At 35.1% G+C, this 17,500-nt stretch overlaps 1 protein-coding gene across 2 annotated transcripts in view; it reads left to right on the top strand.

The window, feature by feature from the left end:
• The window catches only part of LOC138052014 (polyamine-transporting ATPase 13A3-like), a 55,014-nt gene that overhangs the window by 18,348 nt on the left and 19,166 nt on the right, over positions 1–17,500 (top strand). For both annotated transcript variants that reach the window (XM_068898365.1, XM_068898364.1), the window contains exons 13-24: positions 2,590–2,778; positions 3,334–3,444; positions 6,106–6,152; positions 7,450–7,595; positions 8,862–8,904; positions 9,435–9,496; positions 12,289–12,433; positions 13,914–14,024; positions 15,092–15,245; positions 16,251–16,371; positions 17,003–17,127; positions 17,484–17,500. The exon at positions 17,484–17,500 is cut by the window's right edge and continues 48 nt beyond it. In XM_068898365.1, coding sequence (XP_068754466.1) covers positions 2,590–2,778; positions 3,334–3,444; positions 6,106–6,152; positions 7,450–7,595; positions 8,862–8,904; positions 9,435–9,496; positions 12,289–12,433; positions 13,914–14,024; positions 15,092–15,245; positions 16,251–16,371; positions 17,003–17,127; positions 17,484–17,500 — 1,271 coding nt within the window. The remainder of the gene's footprint in view (positions 1–2,589; positions 2,779–3,333; positions 3,445–6,105; positions 6,153–7,449; positions 7,596–8,861; positions 8,905–9,434; positions 9,497–12,288; positions 12,434–13,913; positions 14,025–15,091; positions 15,246–16,250; positions 16,372–17,002; positions 17,128–17,483) is intronic.

Here is a 17,500-nt window from a genome sequence, read left to right on the forward strand (position 1 = left end):
GGTTTTCTCTTCAGAATCAGCTCAAAGTTTCTGTTGTTAGTTTCTATTCTCTCCTTTTGCCTTATTCATAAGAAATAATTTTCATTTTTGTTTTCGTCCAGAACTCCACTGCTTCACAATATTTACTAATCCCCAATGGCTAGTGGAAGCTCAAAATCTACTAGCCAAAACTGACATTTCACTAGGCTGTGGCTAGTTGGCTACCGTTAGTCTCGAGCCCTGAATCCACTGAGTTGCATGACCATTGATGTAGAAAATCTGCCTTCAGTCGCTCATCACAAAAACCAAGTCTCCACAGCACCATTCCCTTATAAATAATGGTTTCCCATCAACTAAGATGTCTTTGTTATTAAAGAGGACGGTGTCGATTCCTTGATCATAATTGTACAGAGTCTTGATTTCATCAAATGCAATAAGTATGTCTCTATAGTCAGAATGCCGGAATGTGCGTTAAATATTTGGCATCATAGTTACATCGAAGCAGGAAATTATTCAAGGCCTCCATGTTTGTTAAAAAAGTAGTCCGGTACTACTTTCCAATTGCAGTTATCTCTAAAAAGAAGTCTTTTGATCCACGCAAGTCTAAGCGATTTTATTGTAAGTTCAATGTCAACCATCCGTAGGCCCCCTGTGGAAAGGTCTTGATACATACTAGTGCGTTTTATTTTGTCCTTCTTATTTTTCCAAAGGAACCGAAACATTTTGCCCTTTACCATTGACACTATTTCCTTAGGCATAGAAGAGCCAATTCATTTTTTTGGAATGCTAATAAACCTCTATTATTATTATTATTATTATTATTATTTATCATTATTAATATTATTATTATTATTATTATTTATTATTATTATTATTATTATTATTAGGGACGTTAACATTGGAAATTGAGTATATTAAGCTAGACAACCCCAAAGATTTAATTATAATACTTTTCCATAGAGCGTTAATCCTCTCGATTTCCAAAATTAATGTCTAAGTTGGTCTGTAGTTTTTGTACTTCATCTGGATATTACCTCTTTTATCATAGGAAACATAGATTCCTAATAATTTGGTGGGAGTGTTCATTCATTTCATCCCTAGCGGTTTTGTTCTATTATTCAACCATTTCCCAAGCCAGAATGCTTTTGTTTTCTCTACGTTGAGCACTAATCCGGAGAAATCCGGCTACATCAACACAAAATAAGTTGGTATCGTCTGCAAATTGGCTTAGTTTGATCTCTGTGCCAAAAATTCTGATTCCTTTAAATTAATGGTCGAGCTTTGTCTTATTTTGTTAGACAGATATGGCGAGAGTGGACATCCTTGTCTAACTCCTCTAGAGGGCTTAAATCAGTCCGTCGCAAAGCCGTTGTTCAAAGCTGCGCTTTCTATGTCCATGTAGAAAATCTCGATCCATTTTCTTAAGCTGCCACCAAAATTGAATTTTTTGAGAGCACTTTGAATACAAGACCATTCCAGGGAGTCAAAAGCTTTTGTAAAATCAACTGATATAATATACCTGGAGTATTGTTCACCCAAGTTTGCTCCATAATATCACTTATTAATCTTACATTTTCTCCAATATATCTTCCTTTTATGAAGCCCGTTTGGTCCGGATGTACGAGCTTTGTGATCATTGGCTCAATTTGCCTTGCAATGGCTTTGGATGCAATTTTATAATCCATATCTAGTAAAGTGATGGGACGCCAATTCTGTAAAAGCAATAATTCAGCGTCGTCTTTCGGTAAAAGCGTAAATATGCCACTACACTGAGAGACCGATAACCTCCCAAGCTCATATGCTCTATTAAGGCTTGCTAATAGATTTGCACCTATGAGATCAAAGAAATACTTATAAAATTCTACCGTAAAACCGTCCTCGCCAGTACTGTTGATCAGTTGAAATATGGCGATGAGCTGGAGCAGAGTGGTTTCAGCTGGGCAGGATTGGGATGAAAATGCTCAATGCGGCTGGATGGCAGGATGGAATAAAAAATAGCAGCAGGATGCAGGATTAAAAAAAAGCCTATTTGGGACCCTCAGTTTAGAGAAGATGTCTTGAATCTGTGGCTATTTCATCTTTGTGCAGTTCTTTTTGGGCTGACACGCTATCAAAAATGATGCTTACAAATGTCAAAAATACATTTACAATAATTATTTGGTATAACACTGCAATCTCAGCTCTTGAGCTTTAGCTTTGGGTGTTTCTCAAGTCGTGCTTTTTTGGTTATTTTTTGAAGGCCTGCATCTTTAGTAACATGTACATTGTACATGTAATTGTACATGTATAAGAAAAAGTTTTTTTTCAAATGTCTGAATTGTTTTGCATTGTTGAGTTTTAAATCTTTACAGAGAGTTCCCTGCTACCTTGATTTCTTGCTTCAGAACTGAGAATTTTTTCTCAATGAGCTAATAATGTTATCTCTAATTTAGATTTTGAGTCTGCCAGTCCTGAGACAGATTTCTAATCTTTTGAAATATCCGAATTTTAGAGATTGGTTTAATGATTCCATCCTTGCTGCAGGTTTCAATAAGCTGTTTTAAATTGTTAAAATGATTCGCCACTTCTTAAAAAACGATAATTTTAATGCTGAACTACTAATTTTTCCAGGTGAAAGTGTTCCGGTGACCAAAACACCTTTACCAAATTCGAAGAGATCCTCAAGTTTCCCCGCAGAAGAAAGAGAACAGTCATACAATCCAGAAAGGCAAAAAAGACACACTCTATTCAGTGGAACAAGAGTCATTCAAACACGTTATTATGGCCATGCAAGAGTCCTTGCTGTGGTTGTAAGAACTGGTATGTAGTTCTAGACTGTAAGTGTAATTTAAAGATTAGTGGAGCTTGTTTTAACCAGCAAAAATCTGTCTTTCAGTATGTATATACCTACTTGAGACAAATTATGTGGAAAAGGGGAAAGGGTAGTGGCCAACTTTGGTGGTGTGCACTTGTCCAGAGTGATTAGAGAGTAAGCAAGAATCACTAGGACAACTTGCTGTAGAGGCATTTTTGATCCTGATTGCATTTTTGGTAATATTATTATTCTTTGTTACAGGTCTTTGGAGTTTAGGGATTCCTCCACCCCTGACACCCCACATTTACAGTGTAATGTACATTTGATAGCAAAGCTTGCCAAATCATAAATTAAAACACGGGAAGAATGGCAAAATCGGTCTGCATGTAGGCAGAGGAGGTGGTAAAGATTTATTACATCAATCAATAATAAGTAAAAACGATGAAAGTGTCTTACCATTTCTTGACCAAAATTGTATGCTTCACTTCACTTTGTTGTATATCACCTCACTCTTGTACCACTGCATAGCAGTTTTGACAGAATGTTTGCTATCTTTGCAGGCTTTTCAACAACTAAGGGCAGATTAATTCGCTCTATTCTGAATCCAAAACCTGTGGGATTTAAGTTCTTCAGAGATTCAATGCGCTTTGTTGGGTTCCTTTCCCTACTGGGTAAGGTTAATATATAATTTATTTCATCTGGTGTCATCTGACATGTTGCTGTTATTTCTTCCATTTTCAATGGAACAATACTGACTGTTTCACATTCTTTGTACAAGTCTAGTTGTGTCTGACCATTTAAAAAATACAGTCTGATAGAAAACAGTTCTACCATGATCATACATGTATTGTGAAATCATAACTATTATTAATATTTTTAAAAATACAACCGACCACACTTTTGAGTTTAAGGAACATGTTTCAAACACCATCTTCAGCCATAGTGAGTGTGAAATTAAAATTTTTACAAGATAATTTGCAGATATATATAACTATGATTCTTTGTAGATTAAATGTTGTTACAATTAAGTAGGTAAAATTCAATCCAACCAACAATATCATAGAGAACACAACTGACATAAGTTTAAAAGTGTAATGCTAAACTGACATGATCAACTTGTTTGTTGAGTTTAGCATTACACTTTTAAACTGTTACCGTTGTCACCTATGTTTTCTGTAATCTACAAAGAATCATTGTATTGATAGTTATACATTTGTATATATCTATAGGAATTATCTTGTAAAAATTTTCATTTCACACTCACTATGGCTGAAGATGATGTTTGAAACATCGAAACATGTTCCTTAAACTCAAAAGTGTGGTGTACATGTATTTTAAAAAAATATTAGTAACACTTGTGCTATTCAGACCATTTGGATAACTATTATTATAGTTGCTCTGTCATGACTAAGTAAAAAGGTGAGAATAAGATGTCCCCAATATTGTTATTTCGATACAATACAATACAATACAACAGCTTTCATTTCAACACGATGGTGATTAAAATGTTGCCAGTGTATGGGATCGTGCATTTAAGCTAACTAAAACTTAAGGAATAAAAATATATATTATTATTAAAATCGTCTTAATAATATAGAAAATTGTATTTATTATTGTGGGGCATTGTTTGCGGAGATTCTGCCTGAAAGTCTAAAATTAATTACGTAATTTGTCGGATTTATAGAGGCCATTCTAGTATAGTTCTTGACATTGGATGTCTTTGCGAGATGCAAAGTGAGGAGATTCCACACAATTCTTGGGTTTCACTCACGTGATCAACAGCCATGTTTTTCAACGAAAACAAAAGAAGACGTTAGCATAATAATAGCTTTCAATTCCCAGAGGATTGGATCAGGCTCAAGCTCTGAATGCTATCGAATTTTTCATAACATATGTGTTAAAGTGAGGCACTGTTACCATGTTTGTAGCTAAAATATGACCCATAGAGAGAGAGGTACAATCATGAAAAATCTTATATGCTAATGTTGCCACCTTGACTTTGTACATTAAATGTAAGGAATCCCATTTCCCATCGATATTCCTTGTAACTACTATGATACTGATTAAAGGATACTTGGAAAAAAACTAACTGCTCAGGACTAACAAGAGACAACCCCATGACCTTCCAATAATTATTATAATTACATGTAGAATTATTACTAGTTTGGATGCTCTTCGCTGTGTTACAGCTGTACAATTATTATTGCCCTGCTGTATTTCTAGGAATGAAATTGTCAAAATGCTTCAAATGTTCTCTCAATTTTATTGTTACTAATTAAGAAGATGGTATTTATTTTTGTTTCCATCATGGTAATTATAATATTAAATTACAACAATAAGTACCTAGTATGGTGCTATGACTATTGCTAACCCCAGTAAATGAATGAAGAGAATGTTTCTAAACTACAATTTTGAATGCTAGTAGTAAAGTAGGACATGCTCTAGCTCCCATGGTCTTTCCCATAGTCTGCGTAGGTGATGGGATTGTTGGTACAGGAGGCAATTAACGAGCGGTAATGCCACACAGAAAATGGGGAGGGACACTGTGGATTTCACAGCGTCCCTCCCTATTCTCCATCTGACTATACCACTCGTTATTTGCCTCCCATGCCAACAATTTGCCAGCTAGGCAGACTGTCTTTCCCATAGCACCCAAACTATTTAGAAATCAAGAATAATGTTATTCATATATGTAAGTTGGTAAAATAGAAGAACAGCTTCCCAAGGAATCTGTAGTCCAACTGTTGGCAAACGTTCAACCAATAGCCCAGCCACAGCTCACAGTTCCTGGGAAAGTTGTTCTTTAATTTCACTCATAAGTTCAACTTCTGCTTAGAGCACTTAGAGTTTTCTGAGTATCCATCCCTCTTTCATCCTGGACAAAAAAAAATCTCTTCATTTATTTAATACCAAGGTGAACATTATTTTATACAGTGTGTCTCGCCTGCTACAAAATTAATGTAAGATTCCTGACCTGTTTGTTTTTAACCTTAAGTTAATAGTTCAGGAAAGCATTTGTCTTCATAATGATTGTATTCACAACAATATTATTAACTTTTTGAAATCATTGACAATGCAATTTTATAATTTTATAGAATTTTTTTGTAATTTTATAGATACTTTTGAAAATGGTATCTTAACGCTTTCAGCCCCGATAGTGCCAAATGGCACTTATAGATTTTACTCTGTCTAACGCCAGACTATTTTACTCGTCAATGGGGAACCCCTCGGGGCTTAAAGGGTTAAACACTGAAACTCAACGCTAATGAACAGGCATAATGTATCTGTTCTAACTTGTTTGTTATCTCACTATCATGTCATTCTTTCTACAGCTTTGGCTGGATTTTCATACAGTGTTTACATCTTCATTAAGCAAGGGGTATGATCTTAGTTATTTTCTATTTTCAAGTGATCAACAGGCTTTCGATGAAACTCTTTGCAAAGTCAAAAAATTCTCTCCATCAGATGCAGAGCTACCCTACATGTAAAGATTCCAGTTGTGAAGGTAGCTCTAAATTTCACTCAAGAGAATCATTTACAAGAATTAATGATAAAAAATCAAATCTTTTTTTCTTTTGATTTCAAACTATGTTAACTGAACACTAAGTGACCCAAGTTTTAAGCCTTAATTTCAAAAAGACACTTGTTTATTTTAACTGGAATTTCACTATATAATGGTCCGCCATTACAAACTTTAAAATCTTGAGAGAGCTCGATCGAGGAGAAATAATGTCAAAGACTCACTATAAGAATGCAATGCATTTTTACCCGACTGAATTAATATGCAGCACAGGAGTTTTGGGCTTTCAAATTTTTTTTCTCGGGTTTTGGATACATAATAAACTGTGTTTACATGTTGAAATTTTAAGCTATTGAGTGAATGATGTCACTTTTCCCATGATCCAACCCTCTGAGGTCCAGTCAGTCAGTTTGGAACGTGAGTAATGGCAGACCATGAAATCCAAAACTTACACTCAAAGTAAACAGCCTTTGGATAAAAATCAAAGCTCAAAATTTTGCCAGGCAGTTGTTAAGCAAACACACTTTCAATATTTGAAGAAAAAAGGAAGTGATTTTTGATCATAGTACCACTTTAAATGCTAAAAAACAAAGTTGGTGACCCCACCCCCCTTCTCTGAACAGTAATAACCAGGCTAAATTGAAACTACATGATTGTATTAATTTTTGCAAAGTAAAGACATAATATATTATTACATGTAGGTTATTTTCAGATAGATGTCCTGTTGCTATGGCAAGCTATTTCATCACACTATTGTTAAGGCTACAAAAATTTGGTTTTATTAACAGATTTGATAATGTAAATTGGTCGCCGTACAGAGATTCTAGAAGCTGACATTTCGAGCGTTAGCCCTTCCCCTTTTGTTGGATTCGGTCTGACGAAGGGCTCACCCTCGAAACATCAGCTTCTAGAATCTCTGTACGGTGGCCAATTTACATTACCAACTCTGTTGATAAAACCAAATTTTCGTATACTACTTCCCCACCAACACAGCACCACAGTTTCCTTAGAAACTACCCCCTTCGTTCATATTGTTAAGTCTACTTTTTTAGGCAACAGTGAATTAAATTATTGCAATAATAATAATTATTATTATTATTATTATACATTGCTGTTTTACGTAAACCCATGAATTCTAATCTGAATGCATCATTAGAAATCTGTTGGTACCATCCTATTGAATGCCTTGGAAATTATCACTGTAGCTGTTCCACCTGCTCTTCCTGCAGCAATGTCTGTTGGAACTGTGTACGCACTTCAGAGACTAAAGAAACAGCATATACATTGTATAAATCCATCCAGGTATTTATTTATATGATTGTTTTTATACTCTCATATTTTAATAGTGAACCTTGCCCAATTAGTTGCTTTTACTCCGTCCTTTGACCTACTGTTACTTCCTGGTACCATAAAATATTGCAAGAGAGCCATTTCTGTGTCATTTGATCCTATGAGTGATTTTGTTTTGTTGTTATCGCCAGTACAGCGTAAAACAGGCATTATTAGTCTTATTCGTGGAAAGCAATAATAATTATTGTTTATTCTGGATCGACTCGATAATATTACAAAAAATTCTGTCTTTTCTTTTCAATAAAATTATTAATACTTCTCAATTACTGTACCTGCTTCAGTTCAAGTTCACTGTGAAGTATTGTAAGTTGTGCTTGTAGCATGTGTACGATATGCCAACCATGGGATATGTCACCTCGTTGGCACATGGGATGACTTGATTGCAGAGCAAATGCATTATTTTGTACATGTACATGTATCATTTCAATGATGTCCTCCTCTCAATTATAAATTGTGCAAGACAGCAATAAAAGCAGCAATTCCTAGATGTAGGCGGGTCAAAACGTAGGGATATTAAACCACTGAGTTGTTTATTTGCCTAATTGCCGATTTTCCATGATCTGTAATAGCATGTCAATGATATGCATGAATTTCAAATCACAAAATCAATTACAACAAACAAAATGAAACAAAGCTTATCTACACAAGGAAAAGATGAAGGCCGATTAGAAATTGATAATCGAAGGAAAGCGAAGGTATACTCAAACATTTGTGCAAGAGGTAAAATAAATGGTGGGAAAAAGGACTGGGAACTGATAGTGGGCTTGCAGTGTGGCTCACAGTTTGTCAAGACCTAGCTTATACAAATGAATAATAGGAACTAGAAGAAAGTTATCAAAGTTATAATCCTAAACACAGCTGAATAAAGGAAGCCACATGCGAGCACCACAAAGAACATCATAATTTTGCTAATTTGTATTAATTTTTTTTAAAATGAATAATTGTTAAATAAATGAATTATGGTTTATCAGTAGTTGTGTTATTGATAGGACAATTCATTACAGTCTGTGGTTTATGTTTATAAGTTAAGGACACCTTACAGCTGTAAAAACGTTTTTAGGCTCATCACGTTGGTGCAATAAATAATAAGATTTTTCAACAACACAGGAAAAAAATTGGATGTTCTCTTGAAAACTGTGACTCCTAATAACTCTAGAAAATAGGTAATGTAATAACTAAGTTTTTTGTTTAGGGACATGTGTTTTCTTTTCATTATAGAATCAATGTTTGTGGAAAACTCAAGCTTTTCTGCTTTGACAAGGTTTGATTGATTATTCATTGAATGACAGTTTTGTACGTTTTTTTTGAAAGAAATTGAGGTTTGTTTGAAGGAAGGAAGGTGAAAGTTTGAAGCTGAAATGAACCTCAAAGAAAAGCGAGGACTGACTTGTCAGTAGACAGTCAACTACATAGCATAAAAGTCAATTTACATTTGGTTTTTCAAGGATCTTTAGCAGATTAGTTTGAAAATCTTTAGGTTCTGCACATTTTACATTATTGGCTGTTAGTAACAAACTTGATTGTAATTTTGACAACTTGAGTATTTTTCCTTCTTTGAAATATTAAAGAGATAAACATGGTTTCCATAAATTAACATCAAATTTGTCACTTATCTAAAAAGTGTGTAATCAAAATACAGTATTATTTTCATTTTGGCTTTTTTGTGATAATCAAAGTATCAACTGAAGGTCTCAGCCAAGATCTAATTCCACTTGTCTTAATTTTGATTATCTTTGGATATTACAGAAACTTATTCCAATAATAATATTGTAACATTACATTTGCATATAGACTGGCACTTTAACAGAAGATGGCCTGGATCTTCTTGGTGTTGTACCAATGGAATTTGGAAGGTATGATGTGTGTATCATGATCATTCGCTTGCTTAGTTGACAGTATACTCAAACAAGAAAGGTTTAAACTACTGTAAGAAGAGAGGGATAAAACCAAGTTGAACTTGAATACAAATTATCAGAAATTAACCTTATGCATTTGCAGAAAATGAGTAATCTAGCAAGTCAGGTTTTAACAGATTTTTTGGCATGTGTTCACCATTGAAAGAAAACAATAAAATTTAGTGACTAATTAAAATGTGTAACCTCAGGGGGAATCAAACACACAACTTGTGGATGGTATTGAAGTTTAGGGGTTAGGATCTTACACTCCAGAGTTGATTCACGGATCTATAATGGATTTGACTGCTTTCAACAGATCAGATCTACATATAATTTATGGCCAGGATTGAATCCTGAAGAAGATGATTTTTACAAAGGCCAAACATTTCTTGAAAGACAGAACAGAGAAGCAACTCAGCTTTGCAGGAAACGAGAATCGACCTGAGCCGAAACAAGTAACAAAATGGGAACATTAGATGATAACTTAAAAGAAATGGGCTAACCGTAATGGCAAGCTCTTTTCAGAAAACAACAAGAAAGTAGTTTCAAAACAGGAACTGTTTCAAATCTTGTTCCAAGTACATGTCGAATTTATCCGACACGAGTATGAAGAAGTGGCTTCAAGGAATTATGCAGAAATCAGCCAGAAAGGTATTGACACACTCATCCAAATGTTCTTATTCTATGCCAAGAAAATGTCCACTCCTCTCTCTGATAGAGATCGACTGAATAGTAAAAGGTCACCAATGTATGCCAACAGTACTTGCTTTTTGGAAAAATAACTGATATTGAAAAACCACTCTGCTCGAGTAGTGACCAAGTTTGGAAAAATCCAATCACTTATTTCTTCTAGAAGATTAGATCTGTGCAGTGCTACTAATTAATGTTACTTTCGATTATTTTACAAACTGAGTAATTTCCTTCCTAGATCAATTAGAGTTTATTAATATGAATCGTAACAGTACAAAATAGTAATACCATTGTAACATTATTGTAATGTACCGGCTAAGTCTGTACTTTCTGGTAATTATTGTATACTGCTCTTGTTTATTGAAAATCTGAGAGACAGATATTTATGAATCCTGTGTTAAACAAGTTATATCGCCAAAGGAAGGATTAAAGAATATCACTGTTTTTTCATTAACAAAAAGTAGTCCTACTACATGTACATGTATGTGAAAAACAGAAAAGGGTTTAGCTCTGAGGAAGGGCTAATGCTCAAAACGTCAGCTTTCAAATTTCTTTACAGTGGTCAATTTACCATATCAACTCACTTGATAAACTCTTTTCTTTATTTCACTTTCCTACCAACGCAGCACCATAGCTTCTTTACTGTAACAATATAACCCCTTTGTCCTAGACGTACATATGAAAGAATGCTTTACTTCCAATAACCATGAACCAATAAAATTATTCTTAACCCAATGACCAAGTCAACAAATGTTTTAGACAGCTGTATTTGTTGACAGTCTGCAGTACATGTACAGGATACTAACTGTTTCAAATAAGACAGTGCATAACCCTAATCACTTAATTGAAAGCTTAACTGTAATTCCTAATTCCAGAGATAACAATCCACCATAAGAATCTAAAATGATTTCTCTAGTTTATTTTATTCATACTCCATAAAGTCAAGTTCTACGTAATTATTAATAATAATAATCTTTAATACTTATAGAGGGCATCACTCTATATGAATATAATCTTATAATTTCACAAAGATTTCCAACTATGTTGAAATGGGTGGTGTAATAAAAAAAATATAACAGGTTTGAAAAAAATGGATGATGGACTGGTTAAAAAAAATTAAACTTGGGAATAAAATTTAACTACAACACATACATCTTTAGGAGACAGTGTGGCCCAGTGGTTTGGGTGCCTACATGTACATACTTAGTTAGGGTGCCAGTGGTTTAAGGAGCAGTCATGACTTACACTGTAGTTGGCTAGTTTGCTGCTTTCGGAGCGAGAGGTCCCTGGTTCGATCCTTGGAAACTTAAACGTCTGTTTCGACTTTCCTCTGATCCGTGTAGCTATGGCTCTATATACCCGTAAAACAGAGCACTGACAGAGGGAGGGGGGTAAAGGGTGCACCGTCGGCTTCCATTGGTACCAGCCTCGTAGCTGAAGGAACTACCGACGTTAAATAAAGTTACTTTACCTTAAAGTTTACCTTTGCTTGCTTTGAGATCCAGAGATCCCAGGTTCAGGACCCATTCTGACCACTCCTTGAATTTGATCCTGCGTGGGAGTCCCTGCTTCAGCCAGCCATTTGGGATTCTTCACACTTGTGGTTGTTGTTATGTTGTGTTGTATCATTAATTGTGTCACATTGGCCCTGAAAGGCTCCGTTGGGGAGTGGTCAATTAAGTATATAATTATGCATGTATGAATGAAGTTTGCCATAACCCTTCTCCTTAATTAACTTAACATCACTTATGTGGAAAAGGGCTGGGGACTAGGACCACAGAGTGTTCTCTGACCCTACTTCAAAAGTAGATGTTAAACCCAACCCTAACATAATAATAAGCACAACTCAGCCAGTTGTTAGTTATTTGACACTTACGATTAGTCAGAGAGAAACTTTGTGATGTCTTTCATTAATGGTGTGCATTTCACTATGCTTAATTCTTCCCTGGAAATTGTACACTGTAAGTGAAAGAATTATTTATTTTTCTTTGCTTACATACCCTGTCCTTTATGCCAGTGTATTTCACAGTTTGGTTTATTTGTGAATATTTTTTCTTCAGATTTGGTTCATTGACACGTGATAGCAATAACATAGCTAACAGTCGTTTATTAGCTGCAATGGCAACTTGTCATTCACTAACGGTTATTGATGGACAATTGACGGGAGATCCTTTGGATCTCAAGATGTTTGAGGCTACCGACTGGGTAAGTGTTGACGCTATTTAGAGTAAAGTTTAATGATAATTATACATGTAAAAGGGATGGGTGGTATTGTTGTCATTTTGATATTATTAAGATCAGTGATACGGTGTATCAGATTGATTCTAGTCTTCTTCTAACCTCAAGGAGGATTGAGTAATGGTTGTTCTGGGAAGTCATTACTTTTACCCTCGTCCATGAACTGGCCTCCTTTGCAAGGCTTGAGAAAACCCCTGCCCAGTCATCTTAGCACTTGCCCCTCAGGCAAGCTCATTCAATTAAATCAAAATGACAGGCATCAAGATAGATGTAAAAATGCCTTGGGCAAGTGGGTCATGAAGTTTGCTTGTCTGGTCATGATGGGCAAGTTGGAATTTTAGCTTCTTTCTAGCCCTGCCTTTGATGAGTAAAATCATCTGGCATTAGAAAGCCAATTATTAAAGTTAATCCAGGATTAGCAGAAACTTTGTTTCGTGTTTTCAACTTTTTGGTGAAAGTTTTTTTTTGCTCATTTTTGTTTTTCAAAATTGACCTCTTCAAATGTAAAGTTTTGCTGAATATCAGCATTGAACAGCATTTGGAAGTAGAGAAATAAACTCCTTGGTTAATTTTTAATCTGGGATTAGCTTTAACCGGCTTTTGAACAACCGGGCCTTGGGAGCTAGGCTTTTCAACTCAGTCCTGGTGACAATAATTGCCATACCAACTGCTAGGACTGAATTTGTTGAAATGTGTTATTTTTGCAGTTTTAAATTATGAAGAAGAAAGTTAGTGGTAGTCCTGATAAATGAACAAAGGGATGCTTTTTTTATTTCCAATAATGTCTTTTTAAATTGGCAAACTATGAAAAAATTTTAAGATCCGCTAGCTGGCTGTCGTAAGTTGTTTTTTATGTGTTAGCTTGATTCTGTTTGAAAAGCGGCAATGAAGGCCATAAAGTATTATTGACTGATTGTGAGGGCTGGACATGAAATTTGGCTGTGTGATTGTATACTGAAAGACTAAGCTCCTGGTGTTATTGACGAGAGCCCAGTATTTTCCTCTTCAGTCCAACCTAATTCAGTCAGTACATGTAACTGTTATATCATGCATGTAATGAGGCAAAGGTTTGGTTTTGTGCACAGAGTTTTCTTATTATTGCCTGCCAATGAGTTTTTTTATGCCGTCATCAAGGAGCGGTTTACATTCTTGTTCTGAAAGCTCATTATCCAAAAGAGGACTCATTTTCCTTCCTATTTACTGCGGTCACCCATTTTATGCTAGTAATGCGAAAACAACAGTAGTAATTTTTCTGACAGCTCTTTCCAGACTGACTCGTGTCAATCTGTCTGGACCTGCTCTTGTCACCTTGTGATTCAATTTTCTGTAGGAGTGCATGAGGGGGCTGTACATTAATATGATAAGTATTTTTTTCCCCTTCAACTCCTCACTCTGGTGTGTGATTTGCAGGCGGTGTTGATCCTATTTAACATTATGTTGTGGTTAGATTCTTGAAGAACCTGGTGAAGATGGCACAAAATTTGATAACATAGTTTCTATTGTGGTTAAGCCCAAAACTGCTGAGGAATTTCTAGTGGAAACTGCTTTAGAGGGAAAGGTAAATTATACATAAATATGTAAAAAGGCTACAGATGTAGCAAGTACAGTATTTTCATTGTATGTTGTGCAGGTGTGGTCAGTCAGTCATGTTTATTCTATTCCACAACCTTTTTATGCAAAATGAAGTTTTAATAATTAATAATGGAAGAAAACTAAACAAGTATATCATGAATATAAAGTTAGCAAGGGTACGAATAAATGATATGATTTGAAGTGGAATAGCAAAGGCAAAGGAATCAGATAAGTGAAAATAAATTTATTTTAAAAATACTATGAATAGGGCTTCAAAGAGCATACTTTAGATTAAGTATAATTAGATTCATTGAATTTAAGAACAGTGCCTGCTAATTCAAAGGTATTTTGGCGTGGTTAACTGAATATGTGGGAAAAGCAGATTTTAACAAGTGTTATTGAAATCCAAAAAGAAAATACATTTTTCAAAGATAATTAATCAACAAATATTTGTAAAAAGCTTTTATTAAAATACAGAGCAATGTATGGCGTTCTTTTCCAAAGTGAAGCTTAATTATCTCTGAAAAATGAGTGGTTACCGCCAATTTTCTTTTGGATACCAAGAGCACTTGCTATTAAAGTTCTGCCTTCTCTGCATAGTTTTGAACTGCGCAAGAATATTCCTGTACATGTATTAATAAGCACCACCCATAGGAAACCCTGGTATCTCAAGATGCGCAGAACGTATGTGCAATAACAATAGTATGCGCCATCCTTAAAAAATATTAAAGGAGAATGAATAAAATATGCAATCCAACAAATGAAGACTACATGTAGGTGTAGGAAGCAAGATATTCAATAATAGAGCTGCATCTTTTTGAGACCAAAACCAGTTGTACCAGTAATTATGTTATTAATTCAAGTCCTATTGAGCTGTTTTTGAGAGTAGCAAGTGAAGCCTTCCACTTTCCTTGCTCTTGTTTTCATTCATTTTTCTCTATTTTTGTCTCATAAATGATATAGCCACTTGTACAGGTGTACATCATTGCATGATGTGCATGGGGACAACTTGTCCTTTAAAATTTATTGATATCCCTGTTTTGTTTGCTCCAGGTTCCATATGAAATAGCCATCATTCGTCAGTTTCCTTTTTCATCTGATCTCCAACGCATGTGTGTTGTAACTCGCACATTGGCAGCTCCCAATATGGATGTGTATGCAAAAGGTGCCCCAGAAACCATTGCAAGTCTTTGTGAACCACAAACAGGTCAGTATGTACACAACAGATTACCACTGATAAACATTGATCCACTATTGAATGACACATGCAATCTGGGCCCAAAATATGGTCTTTTTTGTTCTGGTGGGAGGGCTAAATCCAAGCATGATGAAATTTATTAATAGTGTGAACGTTTACCTCAGATATATATGCAGAAAGTACTTTCTCTTTATTTTAAAACAATCAGGATGCAGTGAATTTTTTAAAGATATCAACAGTCACATCCTAACATCAAATTTTCCATTTAGAAGGAGGTCAACTATAAACGTATCACATCAGTCTTCAAAAATAATGCACACTTGTCTTCTCATTATAATGTACAAACTGGGTTTAGTAGACATTATTATGCATTAATACAGTTTGATGTACATCAACATGAACATGGAAATGATAATTATGTTATAAATGAACATGAACATGATAATATACTGTTTACCTTTTAGCATGTCAAAGGAAGTTAAACTCGCCTTGTTCAGGAAAAAAGTTGCTTACAATATTCCATAGACTAAGAATGTCCAGTTTAAAAAGAAACAGGGTTAAAAGCAAAGCCTTACTGTGCTGACTGCAAATATGGATGCCAGTTTGTATTATGCCATTTGTCTTTGACATGTTCCATCATTGTCAGCTTTTGGAATAAATTCATTCAATGGGATCAGTCTGTATTCAAAAATTCCTTGTGGCTTTCGAAGTAGGGCTTGATAGCTCAGTTGGTATCTAGCAAGTGTAGTGCAATTGCAGGGTCATGGGTTTGAATCCCACTCAAGCCTGGATTTTTTTGGGCTTCCTTAAGTTTGAAACTGTTCAAATTACCCAACTAACTGCAATGATATTTCCAACTCTAATGGGTTACATATGCCATTACATGGAAAAAGAGACCTTCAACATGAAATTTTAATTTATTTTACTCACTTTCCTTGTTTGTAAAATATTGGAATTCTTGTAATTTATTGTACTTATTTCAATCACCTCTGTGTCCCTTTATGGTTTTCTTAGTTCCTGAAGATTTCCATGATGTTCTTCAACAATATACCATGCAAGGTTATCGTGTTTTGGGATTGGCATGGAAACCGTTGGATCCTAAGCTATCATGGCATCAGCTTCAACGAGTTACTCGGTAAGATTGCTAACATGTGCCCCGTTGACACGAAAGGATAAGAAACCTGCAGTATTGGGAAATTTGCAGCTCTGTTTAATATTGAGTTGTCCATCCCTGGAGTCAGAATTCTTTCCTCAAACCTGACATGTAGGTATGGTATGCCTTCATGATTGATACTGATTTTTTTTTTTTTTTTAAAGGTTCTGTGAAAAGAAATACTTTCAATTGATAACACAGCAATCAACGCTAGCCCTTGTGAAGTATTACTATCCCTAAACCCTGTCTTGCCAGCATTAGACTTGCTTCTAGCCCAACTTAATTGAGTCAGATGGATAAATAATAAACAATTAAGTTGGAATTTTATTCCCTTTAATAACTCATCACATGCTTTTTTGACACTAAGATCGAAGGGCCTCCTGTTTTTTCATCTTTTGTGTGAACTAGGCCATCGTTTTTGCTCACTGTTAAATGGTATTCCCATGCACCACTTACATGTACCTTACAGAGGTTTTGAGGTGTGTATTCAAGAAGGTACAAACAATAGGCAGATGTTTAGGCAATTGTTAGAAAAATCAATAAAAGTGTAACTGACTGTGCTGCGTTTGATTTGCGTCTGTCAGTTTTTGGTTTGATTCTATTCATTTCACAGGGATCATGTGGAAACAGACTTAATATTCCTTGGACTGTTAATTCTCCAAAATGCTCTTAAAGCACAGAGTGCAGCAGTGATAAGACAGCTTCACAGTGCCAACATCCGGACTGTTATGGTGACTGGTAAGAGTTCTTGGGGCTTTTATTATTTTTATTTTTTTATCTTCATTTTCCTCTACATCCTAGTAAAAAGCAAGAGCTAACTTTTGATGTGAGCTTTTTCCTTCAACATTTAGTTAAACGTAGATTTATTTAGATTTATATTATGAAAAGCATTTTAAATGAGACATACTTTCACTTAACTCTTGTTGACTTACAGTGCATGATGTTAATATTTAGTTTTCCAGTGATTTGGAAGTGCTCTTCTAGTGTGTGAGACTGCAAATCAAATCAAATCTGATAAAATCAAAGCATCGGAATGAAATTTTAAAAATACACCCTTGTTATTTCGTGTTGTTAACACTTTTTCTCCTGTACAGGCGATAACATGTTGACA

This window comes from Montipora capricornis, chromosome 6 (genome assembly GCF_036669925.1).
Source record: "Montipora capricornis isolate CH-2021 chromosome 6, ASM3666992v2, whole genome shotgun sequence".
NCBI lineage: Eukaryota > Metazoa > Cnidaria > Anthozoa > Scleractinia > Acroporidae > Montipora > Montipora capricornis.